This window comes from Hoplias malabaricus, chromosome 5 (assembly GCF_029633855.1).
Source record: "Hoplias malabaricus isolate fHopMal1 chromosome 5, fHopMal1.hap1, whole genome shotgun sequence".
Lineage (NCBI taxonomy): Eukaryota > Metazoa > Chordata > Actinopteri > Characiformes > Erythrinidae > Hoplias > Hoplias malabaricus.
The window spans coordinates 26,228,534-26,246,692 of record NC_089804.1 but is presented as its reverse complement, the minus strand read 5'-3'; the positions used below and the strand labels follow the sequence as shown (position 1 = coordinate 26,246,692).

The 18,159-nt window shown below is 38.7% G+C and overlaps 2 protein-coding genes across 5 annotated transcripts; both read left to right on the top strand.

Moving 5' to 3' along the window:
- The first annotated feature begins 952 nt into the window (after positions 1 to 952).
- Positions 953 to 7,963, top strand: sh2d5 (SH2 domain containing 5). Of its 2 annotated transcripts, XM_066671772.1 has the most exons (10): positions 953 to 1,103; positions 2,289 to 2,354; positions 2,504 to 2,584; positions 2,667 to 2,741; positions 3,288 to 3,434; positions 3,871 to 4,071; positions 4,219 to 4,399; positions 4,821 to 4,926; positions 5,271 to 5,427; positions 6,747 to 7,963. In XM_066671772.1, exons 1-10 carry the CDS (start codon positions 975 to 977, stop codon positions 6,939 to 6,941), a joined length of 1,338 nt encoding a protein of 445 aa, XP_066527869.1. In that variant the 5' UTR covers positions 953 to 974; the 3' UTR covers positions 6,942 to 7,963. The 2 variants fall into 2 exon arrangements, with proteins under 2 accessions (XP_066527869.1, XP_066527870.1); XM_066671773.1 differs by lacking the exon at positions 6,747 to 7,963 and having other exon boundaries at positions 4,219 to 4,448; positions 5,271 to 5,409.
- A 276-nt stretch (positions 7,964 to 8,239) lies between these two features.
- Positions 8,240 to 17,670, top strand: kif17 (kinesin family member 17). Of its 3 annotated transcripts, none has more exons than XM_066672895.1 (15): positions 8,240 to 8,375; positions 8,902 to 9,189; positions 9,867 to 10,013; positions 11,345 to 11,446; positions 11,748 to 11,937; positions 12,643 to 13,095; positions 13,857 to 13,957; positions 14,143 to 14,299; positions 14,506 to 14,588; positions 14,693 to 14,796; positions 15,026 to 15,254; positions 15,737 to 15,995; positions 16,526 to 16,605; positions 17,010 to 17,127; positions 17,513 to 17,670. In XM_066672895.1, exons 2-15 carry the CDS (start codon positions 8,959 to 8,961, stop codon positions 17,668 to 17,670), a joined length of 2,412 nt encoding a protein of 803 aa, XP_066528992.1. In that variant the 5' UTR covers positions 8,240 to 8,375; positions 8,902 to 8,958. The 3 variants fall into 3 exon arrangements, with proteins under 3 accessions (XP_066528992.1, XP_066528989.1, XP_066528990.1); XM_066672892.1 differs by having other exon boundaries at positions 16,523 to 16,605; XM_066672893.1 differs by having other exon boundaries at positions 8,253 to 8,676; positions 16,523 to 16,605.
- Positions 17,671 to 18,159: the final 489 nt, after the last annotated feature.

The following is an 18,159-nucleotide window of genomic DNA, read 5'->3' as shown; positions in this document are numbered from 1 at the left end:
CACATACACACACTCCCCCCCCCCCCCCTGTATATTTGGTATTTCCACCCACTAGCGTTTGATAGTAAGATATGTAACACTAATACTAGGTGTAAGACAAAGCTAGTAATTCAGTATAAATATTTACAAGTAGTAGGCCTACTTAAACACACTAGTGTGCTGAATTACTCTTTTCTTACATACAATCCTTGCTAAATTGACTGCAAGTTATTTTTATAAAATTTAATCTTATTACAGAAATACCTGTAGCTGAATAAATTATTCAGAGGGGAAAATGTATTTGCTTCAGCTTTCGCCCCTAGTTTTCATGATTTCTTTTTAAAACAATTGTAATTTACTTGAAGATACACGCCAGCGAAATGGTTCTACTTTGTTGGATTGTGTTGGTCAAACACTAGAAGATGTATCACAGCAAAAGAGTAAATCCAAGGCAGAGCATTTCAACTTAAATATATGTATTTCCATATGATTATCTTGTAAACCACAACTTTCCAGATGAGATAAACTACAAATTATTTCATTGTTGAGAGCCAGGAGGAAATCAATTTTTTCTTTTTTCTACAACAGCTCTCTGTTCATCCTTCCACGGTGAGAACTGTGTCTGAAAGGATGTGGAGCTGTAAGGAAGCCCTAAAAAGAAAACAGACATACAAATAAGAGAAATATTGAAAACATAAAAGCTGCAACGGTCACTAGGAAAATGAAAATCATAAGAATGCAACCAGCTTCTAAGACACAGAGCTGTATATATTTGAAACTGTTTTTTTTTTCATAGTAATAATAAGGACAGCTTAGGGCCCTATAAAATGTTGACAACTGCCAAGTGAGAATATTGGCCAATAGATTGGTATTACTGTTTTACTTTGTCTCTAATTGCCTAAATCCAGCTAATCTGAATGAGTACTAACCCGTGTTTTGTTTGTGGGTTGTTTTCTGTTCCTCCCACCAGAAGTTAGGGATTGGGAAATGCTGATATGAGCCAGTCTTTCAGCTGTGTGCTGGGCGTTGGGCGGGGAATAAGCCACAAGGTGAATCGGACACAATCCAAATCTCAGCGTGGAGCAGGAGGAAACTGCTATGGTCACTGGGCTGAATTATTGACCGTAAGTGGTTTTATATCTGTTTTAATGGTCGTAAAGCATTGCTCGTAAGACTGTAAAACCGAGCTGAGCTTTTTCTTGTGGTTTCTCTTGCGCTCTGTGCTGGGGGCGGAGAGTGAAACACGCTTTTACTAACGACGTTTTTCGCTTTTTTTTTTTTAAAAAAGCAAATTTCTAGTTACGATATACGAAATCAGGACCGTCCAGTATTCATTTAATATACACTTCATACACACACACACACACACACACACACACACATATATACAATATAAGAATTTCAGGACTTAATGAACCTGAGTAGAGCGAACGCACCTGAACTCTTCACCTGAGTGAAGGTCCCTCGCTCGAAAAAATGCCAAACAAGTTTCAAACTCGCAGAAGGAATGCGATGTATATCTTGTACATGTCTTTATTATTTTGAGGCTTTCCCTCACACATAAAATCGAAAAGTCTTCCATAATTAGACTTTAATTTGACATTTTAAGACTTACGCAAATCTTCGTTCGTTTTTAAAAAGTAAATGTAGCTAAATACGCGGGAGTACCGTTGAAAAAACGTATAGCAGGAAGGCTACTATTATTTCAGGCCAATTACACTTTTTTGGCCTCAGGTTTAATCTCGCTCTCTTTCTACGTTTAAATTGCAATTAGACTGTACGTGGTTTATTCTGTGTCTTGAGTTGTCAAAGTCAGTTCTGCTTGGATTCCCAGACAATGATTAAGTGACTAAGTCTACTTCTGGACTACTTAGTCCCCTGCCCCCTAATATCTCTTTGTAACTCAAAAGTCAAAAGATTTACTGTCTATAAGACTGGTATGTAAATGGTGTATTTTTTTTTTTAAATAGCTGAAATGTTTTTTGACCTCAAGCAGTTTATATAGAATGACAACACACATACAAGACATTCATGTTGGTTTCCCAGTCAGGGAGTATATCACAACTCAGAATGTGTGGTCTAGGACTAGGCTTAATCCCTGTCTGTGAAACCTTCCCTCAGAGTGTGCTGCTTTTGCAACCTGGTTGCCATGTATTGATTACATATACTGGGGTGGGAATGGTACAAATGTTTCAACTGTGTTTTTGCTTTCAAATAAGTGAGGACTCCTGGCTTTCCATGATTTCCCATGATTCTAGGGAATAACTAAGATACTACAGTCTTCTATTTATGTTTCTCTCTGTCACCAGTGCAACGATCAAAACATGGGTGAGACAGCAGGCAGAGAGGATGGGACTGTGACAAGGTCAGCAGAGGTAAGCCTTTTTCTTCGTTAATTTTCTTTTGATATTAGAGTTTTATGTTCCCTTCAAAAATAAGGGAGGGAATATTCTCTGGTTCTTAAATAAATGCCTTTCATTCCTGACTTCTCAGAACTTTAGTGATTATTTATTCATTTTTCTAGTACATTGGCTCATTTCCTGTTGATGACTGCTGTTTGGATGAACAAATCGAACAACTACACACACAGCTGAAGTCCTTGAAGGTAATCGCCGTTCAGCAAACAGACCTTGAATGCTGTAAATATCATATTTCCAGTCATACTCCTTGTTGGCATATATTTATAGGACTGCAAGCGAAGGCGATCTGTGTCCCTAAAGTTCTCCATCAAAGGAGTGAAAGTGTATAATGAGGATGAAACGGTAGGGTCTGCTTTTGTTTCTGATCCATGCTGATCCAAAGCTGTTCCTTGTTAGATCTAGCCACACTTTAATGTTCCAGATTAGTGGTTTCCCATCAATGGCCTGCACAATTTAATGCTTGCTGGAACAGGCTCACATCAACTCATGAGGGCTTTGTCAGTTGACGTAAACATGCTCTGCTCTCAAATTTCACACTCAGCTCTTTGGGAAACTTGAATGAATAACAAACGTTAACTTAGTGACTACATCAGATGTGTGCTACAGTTTCTCCAAATACAGTCTGAGATGTTTGAAAACCTTCTGTAAATCTGTCTGTAGTTGGATGCTAAATAACACATTTGTGGGTGTAGCATTGATGGGTAACTTTACTTTTACACGTGATGAATTTCATTCCACAACTCATTTTAGACCATTTTTAAAAATAACTTTTTTTGTGATTCATGTAGTTGGGAGCAATTTGTGCCTGACAAGGTTTGGGCACCAATTGAATGACTAAATCTTTCAAAACAAGATGATGGCTTCTTTTTATGTTTTGTTTATGTTCAGACTCTTCTGATGGCACACGCTCTGCGCCGTGTCTCCCTCTCCATTGCTCGTCCTTCTGACTCTCAGTTCGCTTTTATTGCCCACAATCCTGGCAGCTCCGACACTCAGCTTTACTGTCACCTCTTCAAGGCCCGGCATGCCAGAGCTGTAGGTCTCCACACACATGCATCTTTATCACCATGCTTAGGTTTTTGTTTTTCCTTTTTGTTCTTGGTGTTTATCACCTGTTGTTCAGTGCCTTTTACTGATCGAATAGTTTGTTTCTTTGATCATTTTCTCTCACTTTGCCCATCATGCAACCACCATCAGGGTATTTTAAACATTTTTACATTTTATGGTGCAAGACAATAGACTTTCTCCCTGTGTTTCCTTTAATATAGCAGCAGTCGGTCAGAATGACCAAGTGTATCATACAGTACAGAGAATAAGAGTGCTTCTGGATTTAAATCGTGTGCATTTTGTTTTCAAAATTTTGTATTTGTTGTTCCGCTTTATCCAGCATTAGTTGCAGTCTTGATGACCATGCGTCTGTTTTCAAATAATAAATAAAATACATGTGTTCCTTGTCTGTGCTATATCTAAGGCCCAGTTCCTGAACTTGCTGCTGTGCCGCTGCTTCCAGCTATATTATCTGGAAAAGCACCCAGATGAGGCTCAGCGTGAACAGTCTGGAAAGACACCCACACATGTCCCTTCCCTGCTGAACCATGGCTTTCCCCTCAGTGTCAGCGCTCTTGTGTCCTTCCGCAGAGCACCCACCCAGGGTCTGTTACCAGGAGCAAAGGTCAGGTTGGGGAAATTACAAAATCCTTACAATTAATTAAATATTATCCTTTGTGTATTGCTTTTTAATGGTTTTTCTTATAATAAAATGAATTATGGTTCGGTTATGCTGATCGCTACATTCCTGAAGTTGAATCTTGTGATCCAGGTGTCCTTCAAACCCAACTCAGATCCTGTTAGCTGTTCAGATGATGTCTTCCCCACTTCTCCGACACTCGTACGTAAGAAGGCCATCAGAGAGAAAGTGCTACGCTCCGGTGCTTACCGCTCCTTTACTTGTACCCCTCTGAAACAGCGGCATCTGCAAGAACGACTGAACTCTTCGCAAGGTGGGACAAGTGTTAAAAGAACGCTGTCAAAAGTCAAAGAATTCCTTAGGTAATGCAGACCCTCAGTAAAGACTGACTGTTCACTTTATCACAAATGGGTTTGTAAGAAAGGGCTCTTTAACACTGGGGTTGTACAGTTTAAATTAACAATAGGTGTCTACTGTAGGCATTTTCATTTTAATTTTAAACACCACTTGCCTGTTTAGTGTGGGTTTTTTTATTTATTTATTTATTTATTTAATTCTCCTCCTCAATTGCAGTCAGTATTTCTGTTTATTTAGGCCATCCTAAAATAAGCAACATAAGGATTAGTCCAAAACAAGAATGTTGCCAAATAAAACAAACTTGGCTATTTTTAGGCAGATGATAAAAGATTCCAAAGGGAATTTCAGAATTCCTCTTCTGTGTGTGTGTGAAACAGACAGGGGCCCAGACAGTGTACCAGTGTTCAGGGAACGCACTCCAAGCTTGGCCGAAACAGAGGAAGCCTTGGCTCACGCCGTGTGGTGCTGGGCTGGCGTCTCTAGGTAAAATGGCTATGTGCTCTTTTACATTGGCCTCTTTAATTTTCTTGAAATTCTTCACTATCCTGAAAGCAATTTAAGTAATGTATGAAGACCACAGATTTCCATATAGAGATGTCTGAGTGAAGTTTACAGGAAACAAGGCTTTAACTTGCCCAATAGTAGATTTCCAGGATGCAATGATATTCCCAAGATTTACACACTATAATTAAATAATTAGTTTCAAAATTAAATGAAGTAAAATTAACTTTACACTGCTAACATTCTGAAAACTCAAGAGTGTAGTGATGCTCCTTGTCTGTCCAGGTTTCATTTAATGATGTGATATAAGGAAATGTTTGTTACAGTGACGTCAGTTCTTCGCTGCTTGCTGAGGATGTTCTTGGTTCCTACTTGCTGTGTCCCCACTCTAAGAAGCCTAACAAAGAAACCCTCATTATACGCTTTCCTTCAGGCCTGGTCACTCTCGCTGTTAAGACTTCAAAAGGAAAAATTTTTCTTGAGGTGATTTGTGAATTTTTTATTACTTACCTTTAGCAGGATGATGTTTAAAGCCTCTGGGAACACATTTTGATTAAAAATGATTCTGAGCCTAGGTATTGTGTTCTGCAAGGTTTAAATAGAGAACACAAAGTAGAAATACAATAAAACACTCAATCACCAAAATACACTTGGCATGCTCTTAATATTCCAATGTGCCTGACTGACAGCAGAGATGTTAAAAATGAGGAGACCTCTCACTGTTGAAATCAGAATGGGCCTTCTTGTAAAACTCAACATGGTGTTTGTTCACTGATTAGACCTGCCCTTCAAAAGAGTTGGCTTGCTGATAGGCCGCAAGTATAATTTCAATGATTTTGTGGTGCGACTGGGGAAAGCTCCATACCAAGAGGTAGATTTGTAAGATTGTATCAGTGATTTAAATGTTTTTGAAACAGTAATGTGACCTTCAGTTTATAGTCTTTTGGGTTCTTCATTCAAAGATACAGGTGGCTGGTCTTGAAATAACTTCCTGGGCGTGTTGCCAAGATAGGCGCAGAGTGGACAGACTTGTACATAAGGACTTCATTGACTGGCAAACAATTTGTTCATGTTTCCACAAAAGTGCACACAGTCTTGAGACAGAAACTGGGTGGTTGAGTTTTTTTTTTAAATATATATATTATAAGCTTTTTACTTTGAATTTAGGTTCTGATTTCACAGATCTTTAAGGTTTACTGAGGTTTTGATCTCTGTAATTGAGTTACTAGCCAATTTACAAATGCACAACTGGTCAGGGTAAAGATTTACCCATTTTAGGACTGCCCATTCAATACTGAGGACAACAGTACTGGTGAAATACAACAGACATTATTTAGACTTTGGGAAGTATTTCTGTGTTTACATTGGGGGCCCTGAGAGTTTGATTAACTTCATTAGAAAGTAAACTCAGATTTAGGTTCCCAGGGGCTTTAAGGTAAAATAGTCATCATTGTACTTAGCACCCAGTGATAGCAGAATGATATTAAAGTTGGGTACAACAGAAGAATAATTTGTCGCTGTCCAATTAAAAACCATGTATGTTCATTGTTTATTATTTCTGTAGCTTTTTAGTTTGAGAAAATTTAATGAATGAACGAACCAATAGAAATGCTCTAAAATTACTTAGCGCCAAATCTTTTTACCATGACTTCCACTGAAAGTTAAGGGTATTTTTGTCCCCTTCTGTAAACTTACTATTTTGGGATATGTTTTTAATTGAACAGTGATTATTTAGAATAGTATTAGTTTCTGTAATGCATTATTGTCTCTTCTATTAAATATATTTCCATTTTTCTTTACAGAAATGCCACATTTTGTTTGAAAGTCTTGCTGCTTTGATAGAACACTACACTCAGTTCAAAGGAGAGCTGGAATGTCCGCTGAGTTGTGCTCGAGTCAATCACTGTTACGAATGGGAGGAGAACACTGTAAAGAACCACAGTCCACGCCCACAGCAGTGGAGCAAACAAAATGACAAATACCAGTGCTGGGTCTAATTATTTTTATATATTTTAAATTCTTGTAATTGTACACTTTGTTTTTTGAGAGGTATCCCCCGAATGAAACTATTTACTACCTTTTCCTTTTACTACGTCTTGTAGACACACGTCACTTTTTACTTTTTTCACTTTTTTTGGTTAAAGTGGACACTAATGTTCTGCCATTTGGCCAACTAGATGCACTTGGAGCACAAGCTGTGTGGTTAGGAGTGTATTTGTCTAGTTATCATTTGTTTACTTGTTTGATTCTCAGGAATACTTTTGTTTCTTTCAAAACTGATACAGTGAACACTGAACAATGGTCAATTATTATTTAATGCAACAGTTTATCTGGGTTGTTTCCCAGAAAGTCTTAGCACAACATTTTTTAAACATTAGTGTGAGCATCACACCTCACCTCCTCTCTCCACTGTAGATGTTAATCTTAGCGCGCACACAATATTTTAGCCCTGTTACTAAAAGCATCTTTAGTGTTATGTATGGACAAATGCTTATACTTTTTTTTTTGTGTTGTTTTGTATAGACTGACAATGCTGTATCATTTTTGTACTCTATACCCTGTTCCTTTTTAAGGAAGTTCACACATTAGACACAATGTAAATACCATCTAAATGTCTCGTCCAAAAAAATGTCTGTTTTGTGAGTGGTATCAGATTATAGAGAACTGTAATGTGATCGGTTTACTTCAGTTTGGTAATATGACTTTTGATTTTCAGAGCAGTGGAAGGTTCCAGCAGCAAAACTAACTTTCTAAATTTTATGGAACGTTTTTTAAAAAAACAGTGAATTCCCGAGGCACTTTTTGAAAGGCTTTTGCCTTTCCTTTTTTTGTTGTTGTTCATGAGAGAATTTTATATGTAAATATTTTTACAGTAACTTGCATTGCCTCTTTGTGGCTTTGTGTTTACTTGTAGACTTTTATCTTTTTTTTTTCCCTTTTCTAACACATGTAACAGATGTACAAACTGAACTGATTGTGTTGAATCCATTCAAACACTGATTTGTACATTAAACTCAGTGATGCAACCCGTCTTTCATTTTAATAATTTTGAAGTTACATAGCTCTTTTCTACTTTTCCCAGTCTTATTTTTCTGTTTTCTTCTTCTGTCGTTTTCCTTTTATATAAATATATTTCTTTGTTTGTATGCATGTCCTCTTGCGGCCCGTTGCTGAACTGAGATCAGCTCCACGAATTTCTTAATACAACAGGAGTACGCCGTTTGTGGGCCAGGGCTGATCCTGAATCTTCGAACAGGAGCCCGTCAACTGGGGGTTGCTAGGCAACATAGAACGCGGTGGAAGGAGAAAATTGTCATTTCATTTTTGCATTGCTGGATTTAATCTGTTTTTAACCGGTTTTCGAAGCAGTTGGTTGCATTTTTTAAATCGGAAAAGGCTTTAAACGTCCAGGAATGAAACCTGAAGTGATTGTAAGAGAATTTATGATTTTTAGTTGTTGCTAGTTTTGGACCACAACGCTAGAAATAGCAAAAGAGCGAGCGGGCTGACGTCTCTCTCTCTGTAAACTTGAATTACTGTTGAGCTAGCTACATAAGTTCTTTAGGGGGAAATAGGCTATAAGCCGCCTGCACTCAGTGCTGAGTTTCCCCCTTCCCCGGAAGATAAGACGCCGATGTACAAGTTGTGTCTAACCATTCTTGTTTCACAGTGGCGTTACGTTTAAAAATGTGTGCAACGTTAAGGTGAAATAAGCTACATGCTAAATTAAAGGTAAACAACAAAAGTCAGATTATATAAACAAGTTTTAATCTACAGTGAAACATTTGTCCTTATATATGTTTGTTTATATACTGAGAAAATTTCATTATCTAGATAATAGGGGGAAAAAAATCATTTTCTGTTGTGATATTGACCTATAAATGTATTTATCCACATTTACCAAAAAGTGTCACCCATAATATCTGTATTCAGAGGTTTTGATTCCTGTCATTACAGGAAAACCCAGGATAAATTGACCAAATCGAGTGAGCTGGCTTGTTCCTGAACTCCACGATGGCCTCAGAGTCTGTGAAGGTGGTTATAAGGTGCAGGCCCTTAAATGAAAGGGAGAAGGTTCTGAATTGTAAGATGGTGGTATCTGTGGATGCCACCCACTGTCAGTGTTTCATTGCAAAACCTGGGGCCCCCGAGGAGCCACCCAAGCAATTTACATTTGATGGGACCTACTTCGTGAATCAAACCACTGAACAGATGTACAACGAGACTGTCTATCCCCTAGTTGAAGTGAGTTGTTCCTGTGTTTCTCTGATAGAAGGGATAGACCACTTATCTCTAGACATCTGGTTATTTGATTCTTTGTCCATGCCTTAGCTGAAACAGTATTCCAAGATGGAGAGTAATTTTAACTCACAGGGTGTAAGGCTACATATAACCATTGATATACAAGGTGTTACTGGATGAACAGCCCTGGAACTACCGCTAGTAATTGATTAAACCCTTAAAACTCATGAATGTTCATTAGAAATAGATATTTAGAAGTTATTTCCAAGAAAATAATTGTCTTATTCTTTAAAATTAGCTAAGATGTAACTGTACAAATTTGCCTTTTTTCAATACATAAAGATCTATGCAATTAGTCCCCACTTCTATGCCAATTTATCCCTCCATCTCTCAGAAGCCCCACCCAAGATGACAGGGTTGGTTTCTTAGGTCTGTGGTTAAGAAACCCTGGCTGTTTGAACTCAATCATTTAACTGTATTTGAAGCACTGCAATTTAAAACAGAAATGCTCAGCCATGGCTTTGACTGTTTATTTCACATGATACTTATTTTAGTGTTTAAATCACATCATGCAGGCAAGTTAACTAGGGTAAAAACTTGATTTTCACTGAAAGGGGCTGTGTTAAAGTATTCTTTTGTGTGTGTTTTTAGTTTTTGTCTTATAATGTCTTTAAAAACAGGGAGTAACTGAGGGGTACAATGGGACAATCTTTGCCTATGGACAGACAGGGAGTGGAAAATCCTTCACCATGCAAGGTGTGTCAGACCCTCCAGTTCAAAGAGGGGTCATACCAAGAGCCTTTGAGCACATATTTGAGACCATCCAGGTAAGGAGCATCAATATGATGAAAATAAATTAAATTCTGTCAAATATCCAGTCTTACTGTTCAGAGAGTGGAGTTTGAATTTTACCTGGTTATCTCTCACTGTATGTTGTTCATATGATTGAAGAGTGGCATCTTACAGGCATCAACATTTATTCACTCATTATCTGTAACCGCCTATCCAGTTCAGGGTCATGGTGGATCTGGAGCCTACCCGGAATCACTGGGCGTAAGGCTTTAACACACCCTGGAGGGGATGCCAGTCCTTCAGAGGGCAACACACACACACCCCTATGGACACTTTTGAATCACCAATCCACCTACCAACGTGTGTTTTTGGACTGTGGGTGGAAACCAGAGCACCCGGAGGAAACCCACACAGACAGAACACACCAAACTCCTCACAGACAGTCACCCGGAGGAAACCCGCGCAGACACAGGGAGAACACACCACACTCCTCACAGGAGTCACCCGGAGGAAACCCACGCAGACACAGGGAGAACACACCACACTCCTCACAGACAGTCACCCGGAGGAACCCCACGCAGACACAGTGAGAACACACCACACTCCTCACAGATAGTCACCCGGAGCAGGACTTGAACCCACAACCTCCAATTCCCTGGAGCTGTGGACTGTGACACTATCTGCTGCACCACTGTGGCGCCCTAATTAAAACATCCATCCATCCATTATCTGTAACCGCTTATCCAATTTAGGGTCGCGGGGGGTCCAGAGCCTACCTGGAATCATCAGGCGCAAGGCAGGAATACACCCTGGAGGGGGCGCCAGTCCTTCACAGGGCAACACAGACACATTCACTCACACACTCACACCTACGGACACTTTTGAGTCGCCAATCCACCTGCAACGTGTGGGAGGAAACCGGAGCACCCGGAGGAAACCCACGCAGACACAGAGAGAACACACCACACTCCTCACAGACAGTCACCTGGAGCTGGAATCGAACCCACAACCTCCAGGCCCCTGGAGCTGTGTGACTGCGACACTACCTGCTGCACCACCGTGCCGCCCCTAATTAAAACAATTTGTGTGAATTCTAAATTATAAACTTCTATTCAATATTTAAAAAACACCTTTTTTGGTCTTTGAGTTGGATTTTTAGAAATATCTTTTCATATTCGTTCAGATTTGGTAGAAAAGTTTATTGTGGGAATATAACTGACTTAATTTACTTACTTTATTAGAGCAGAGAAAACAAAACTGATAAGAATGACAACTAACGCTACTGATTAAATAAGAAGAACATGCTGAACATATGCAGATATTTTAAAAATTACATAGGATTTTAAAAACGGCATATATGTTTCAGTGTGCAGAAGATACAAAGTTTCTTGTGCGGGTCTCCTATCTTGAGATCTACAAAGAGGAGGTTAGAGACCTTCTGGGTAAAGACAGCAAACAGAAGCTGGAGGTATGTTGGCATTTACTACATTCTCTCTCTTTTGCCTTGACCAAATTGCCTTTTAGATTATCTTCTTTTTATTTGAAATTAATGTTGTATTAGTAGTAATCATAGAATAATTAGTTGTTGCATCACTATAACTTACTTTATAAAAAAATATATAATATATTTTTATATATATAATATACATGTTTTTGCCACATAGTTATAAGATTTTCTTTTTAGCAGCAACCTACAATACAGTAATGAGCTGGGCTAATCTGAAGGCTGTGATGTGTAGCAGGTATGTGTTTGTGTATGTGTTGAACAGCTGAAGGAGAACCCAGAGCAGGGTGTGTATGTACGAGATCTATCCATGCACACAGTGCACAGTGTTGGTGAGTGTGAGAGGATCATGGAGCACGGCTGGAGAAATCGCTCTGTGGGATACACACTCATGAACAAAGACTCATCTCGCTCCCACTCCATATTCACCATTTACCTGGAGATCTGCAAAACAGGTGGACCATACCTATCATATACAAAAACACCAACACACAAACTAACAAGAAACATCACTTCCCTCAAGAATATTTTGACCTATAAATTATCCATTTATAGTGTAGTCATAGTATGATATAGATGCTGAAGAAAGCTAATCTAGCTGTTCTTATTATTTACTACTTAGTTAAATTTTCCCTAAGTTATCTCAGGAATAAGAAAAATTCTCAGTTGTGAAAAATAGGGCTGGAAATGAATTCAACATCAATATGTATCGCAATATAAAATATTTCAATAACAATGATTTTTAAACACATTTTAAATATTTCAAAATAAATTGTTTACAACATCTGTCACTGACTGATGTTAATTACAGGGTGCCTTCATCAGTTCAGTGCACTTAATTTTAAATTTAGTATTAAAATATTAATATTTACAAATCCAATAGGATTATGTTTGATGGGGGTGTCAGGTTTTTCAGTAGATTTTATATATGTTCATATCGATATTAGAATTATAACATATCAACCAAAATTAAGAAATATATTGTGATATAAATTTTGGTAATATCGTCCAGCCCTGTGGCAAAATATATACACTGAATATGATATTTAAGTCTTAATAATGCTTTGGATTTTTTTCCCAGATGAATAACTGTGTTGAATTACTGTAAATCCATAGATTTGCATGAAATATAAATGCTTCCTGTTCTGATATACACTAAGATGATGCGGGTGAAGACCACTTGCGAGCGGGCAAACTTAACTTAGTGGACCTGGCTGGAAGTGAGCGACAGGCCAAGACTGGTGCCACTGGAGATCGCCTTCAAGAGGCCACCAAAATCAACCTGTCCCTGTCTGCCCTGGGCAATGTCATCTCTGCTCTGGTGGATGGACGCTCTAAGCATATCCCTTACCGGGACTCCAAGCTGACAAGGCTGCTACAGGACTCGCTGGGTGGAAACACACGCACACTCATGGTGGCCTGCCTCTCTCCTGCTGACAACAACTATGAGGAGAGTCTGAGTACCTTGCGCTATGCTAACCGTGCCAAGAGCATCCAGAACCGGCCTCGCATCAATGAGGATCCAAAAGATGCACTGCTGCGAGAGTACCAGGAGGAGATCAAGCAACTGCGGGCACTCATCTCTGGCCAGCTGGGCACTGTCAGCCTCAACTGTAAGCCACCTGTACAGACACCCGTGGCTTTTAAATAGAGGTGGAGTATTGGTATGGGGTTGATATTGGGAGAAAATGCTGAATGAGATATCAGACCAAAAGAAAGGACTTATGTATTTATTTTTGTAAAATGCATTTGAAACATAAATATGGGATTTGTTAATTCCCCTGAAGCTTTATTTAAGTGACAGTTGTGCAAAGAATACATTTTCAATGTTTTCACTGACCAACTTGATCGTAATTTATATTTTTATAATTTTTTACCTGGAACACAATCCCAGAAAGTTGGGGCAGGGGCAAAAAAAGCTGTGAATAATTTATAAAATTTTCAAGTTACAACATTTTCAAACATTCAACTAAAGGATCATCCACACAAGACCCTAAAGTGCAGTTATGGCTCACCACCAAATTTTGAGAGAGATTTCTTTAACAGTTAAGAAAAAAACACATTTTTTAATCAAAGTTTGTATAGAATTTAGATGTTATACATAATATGGTTAGAGATTCAGGAAATCTGCAGAAATCATTTTATAAAAATCTTAACTGTTCTAGAAAATACACTGATATCATGTTGGAATATATTGTGACACAGTGTGACATAATTTACCACAGTTATCATGTCAGATAATGCCCATACCTTCTTCAGGAGTGTAGTTAATGAAGAATGAAAGCCAGCAGAAACATGAAACAATATTTAGTCACATATTCAGAGAGAGAAAAAGAGAATACATTAAAATCTTATCCTTTTTTTGCACTTTCAGCGTTATTAGCAAGTCAAAACTCAGAGGGTACTCTGGCTGTCCAGTCCAGACCACATAGCAACACTGTGGAGAGTGAGGCAGAGAAAGAGAAGATTAAGCAGGTGGGTAGAAGATTAAACAGAGTTGAGGCTGACACTTCAAATGGAGTGGCGCTCTAATCACTTAACTTTGTTATTTCCCCAGATCAACTCAATCTTAGGCTAAAATCTCTTACCAGGTTGAGGACTGATATGTGCAATAGACTGTACGCTTTAGTAGTTCTTCCGTCTGTTGTTTATGTATACAGGACTATGAAGAGAAGCTCGCCAAGCTCCAAGCGGACTACAACGCAGAGCAGGAATCCAAAGCTAAGCTGCAGGAGCACATCACATCTATAAGAGCGTCCTATGAGATCAAGTTGTCCACTCTAGAGAGGTCCAGAGCTACCCAAGAATTTAAGACGGGTATTGTAGCAAATCAAGTGCAGTCTTTATAGTGATCACAATATATTCAGTGTGAAATGTATACATTCAAATATTGGATAACTGAATATCTCCAAATATTTGGACATTTTTAACCATATTTACAAATTTTGTAAGCCTTTGGTCTGCAGCAAAGTTGTTTAAATATTGCTTTTTCTTGTTGAGTCCATCTCTCTGCTTTTCTCTAGATGATAACTCTTGCAAAAAGGAGGTCAGTCCAATCAATGGTTCTACACCTGAGCCTGTATATACTACTGAAGATGGACTCAAGGTATGCATCATAATCTTTTCATTTCTCCTGGGAAAATGTTTAAAGACTTGTATGCATGTATTTTAGGTGATTTTAGGAAAAATCTTGACTGTCATTTCTCACAGGATAACACATGCTCTCATGAGGACGCTGTTAGAGTGAGTCCAGGGGGAGAGTCCCTGGTCGCTGCTACACCAGGTCCACTGGATCAGAAACATGTGTTGGAAAGGTGAGGTTATGAGCACCAGTGGAAAATACTTGTAATGACCCACTGTGTAATTACGCTTGAATACTGTCCTAATACAAGCACAAAAATCTGATTAAAATAGAAATTTCATTCATATACAAAATGTTATTATATATCACCTTATTGACAAATATTGTTCTTTATATTGCATTATTAGTGACAATGTAAAACAGAAACTGATGCTGATTAGCATTGTTGATTTCTCTGGCAGGCTTCAGCAGCTGGAGCAGGAGTTTGTTGGTGGTGAGCAGGTGCGAAATGAGGAGCTGAGGCAGAGACGGAGGCAGAGGAAGACTCTGGCCAATCAGAGGAAGAAACAGTTGATTGAAGCACTGAGCCAGGGCAGCGAGGACAGCGACAGTGTGCTGCTCAATGTTTATGACTCTATACAGGAAGAGGTGCACGCCAAGAACAAACTGCTGGAGAGCACGCAGAGCAAGGTGGGCCTTTATTCTGTGTGTGGCTGGTCCTTTGGACCTTTCAGAACACATAGGACATTACTCGGTAAGCCTTGATGGTTTTGCTGGGAGACAAAATTCAATATGATAAGATTCTCCCAGTAGATTATGGTATTATGGAATTAGATGATCACAGAGAGTTTAACCTTTTATACACATGACAACTGATTCATCGTATATGAATAGATGAATGAAATATAAATAAAAAAGAAGTATGAATGTAGGTACCAGTGGGTTGTTAAGACAAAAAATAAATGGCTTGTAAATCGCACATAGCACAGTGCATCCTTTCCTATCTAGTGAAATTAAACACGAATATTCCAAAGACAATGATCTTCTTCACGCATATCTTAATCACAAAATGTGCATATACTTAAAGCCTTAAATACAAGTGAATTATGAGGCCAATAGCTCTTGAGGTCCAAATCTTGTATTCTTCATGTGATCACACTGTAAACGTACAGCTGAAAGCCGCCAAACTAGAGATCCGAGACCTGCAGGCAGAGTTTGAGACAGAGCGAGATGACTACCTGGCCACCATCAGGCGTCTGGAGCATGAGACACAGCTACAGCAGGCCATCCTCGATCGCATGGTAAGCCTGGTTCGCAGAGACTGCAACTACAGCAATGTGGACCGCCTGCGAAAAGAAGCAGTCTGGGACGAGGAGAACGGGCTGTGGCGGTTGCCGGAGGTTCTGGTGCAGAAGACAGCTCTACCTGCAGGTGAGGTCATGAGTACTCCAATAATAGGAATTAATTTCAGGTAAAAGGAATATTGCCAGCATGACATTGAATTAATAATATTGTGTTTTTTAAGGTGGAAGGACGTACACATTGTGTGTGTTCAGTTTGTAAATAATACAATTCAATAAAATGCATGGTTCATGTAAGGATGAGGGAGCAATATTAAAGCTGTAGTTTGATGAAAAATCTCTTGAACTGGGTCGATACGATATAATTCTGATATCGATATGAACAGTATAAAATCCAGGAAACATGTCACCATCAAACATAAACCTGTTGGCTTTGTAAATATTAATATTTTTATACTAAATTTAAAATTGAGTATGCTGAACTGACGACAGTACCCTGTAGTGAACGTCAGTCAGTGACAGATGTTTTAAATAATGTATGTTGAAATATTTAAAATGTGTTTTAAAATCAGGCTCCTATGTGGGGCTGGAATGTTGTGTGTGTTTTTGTATTTCTAGGTGTTAGTTTGTGATGATGTGCATGTTTCTTGCTCTCAGCAGTTTCATCTTCAGCCGTGAGCAACTCCTCCAGACTCCCAGCACGAAGGAATTCAACCTCAGATTCAGCAGACCCCTTCATGGTATTTACAAGTCTCTATAACTCTTTCTCTGAATTAGGAGTGGACAATGTGATGACATGGTCTTTCTCTCACTGCACACATGTCCCTGGTTAGTTTTTTCAAGATAAATGTAGTACTTTAATACCTCTAATAAATTATATAATTCAGTAACAAAGATAAATGTTTTTGATGTGAATCACTAAATAGCACCCCCTTGTGGAGCAGTTCCAAAAAAGCACAACTGGTCCATTGTGACTGTATGTTGTGAAAAACAAGGTTAAATTACACACTGTGATCATACAATATCTTATATCTTCTTTGCTTTATTTTTGCCATTGGATAAAAAGTTGTCTACAAACTTTTGTACAAGTGCACAAGCACACTATCACAGATACACATCCCACTTCAGTGTGTTGTCTCTGTAGGAGGAGGACCGCTATAAGGAAATGCTGAACCGGAGTGACAGTGAACACATTGCCAGTAACTACTTTAGAAAGAAAAGGTCTAGCCTACTTTTTGCAGGAGATGCTAACAAGAGCCTGGGTAAGAGCAGCATCACCCATAAGTGATAGTGAAGCCATTACAGTGTCACACTTAAGGCTATTTATATAATAAACCCTATTATTGTCCCATTGAAGCATACAGTGCATGTCATTTTACTAATCATCCCATATTTCTGAGGTAGAGGAATGTCAATATTAAAAACAACTGTCTGACAATACTTGAAATGAGACCTTGAAATGAACATGATTTAATTTCAAGAATGCTATTTTTTACATTGATGACAGAACAGAGGGTCAGAAATCTTTATATAGTGAGGTATGTATTAATTATTGACAAAGGACAGATATGGGACCTTGGACAGGACCAGTTAAGAACCATGGTTTTTTGCCTCCTACATGCACTGACAGTATTTCTGCTGTTACAGGTGATGGACCATCGCACCAGACCTCCAGCAGCTCCAACCTCACAGCTGAGGCCCTTTTGCCCCGCCCCTTTCGCCTGGAATCTCTGGGCATCCTACCTGTCAATGCCAAAACCAAGCGCAAGAAGAGCAAAGCACAGATCCTCTGTGATGGCAATTGATGATCCATTTCTGCTTTGGCCTTGAGGAAGGACCATTGCACATCAGCTAATATCAGAATGTATACTAAGCACCAGCTTTGCTGCTAAGGAGCTGCTCTCAATTAAGAACAAACGTTAAATAATAATCCTAGTTGTATTTTGGAATATACAATATATAATCTGACATTTACCAATTTCAGTTAATGTCAGCTGAAGAACGTGAATAAAAGTAACCCAGCACCTTCAACAAGTTCATACCTTAATGCTTTCTAATATCAGAACTACCTATTACCGTGGACTTGCACTAGTATTTGCTTCCCACAATGTGAGTGTGAAAGCCAAGTGAATGTACTATTTATCTCTTTATTCAGCAGTACTTCTCATACTCTTCAAATCTGTGATCATTTGTTTTTCTTGATTTAATATTAGAAAGGAAGAAGCAAGAAAAGCCATATGTATGTTTTGCCCTTTTATTATATAGTTATTATATCTCCATATTTGTAATCAGAA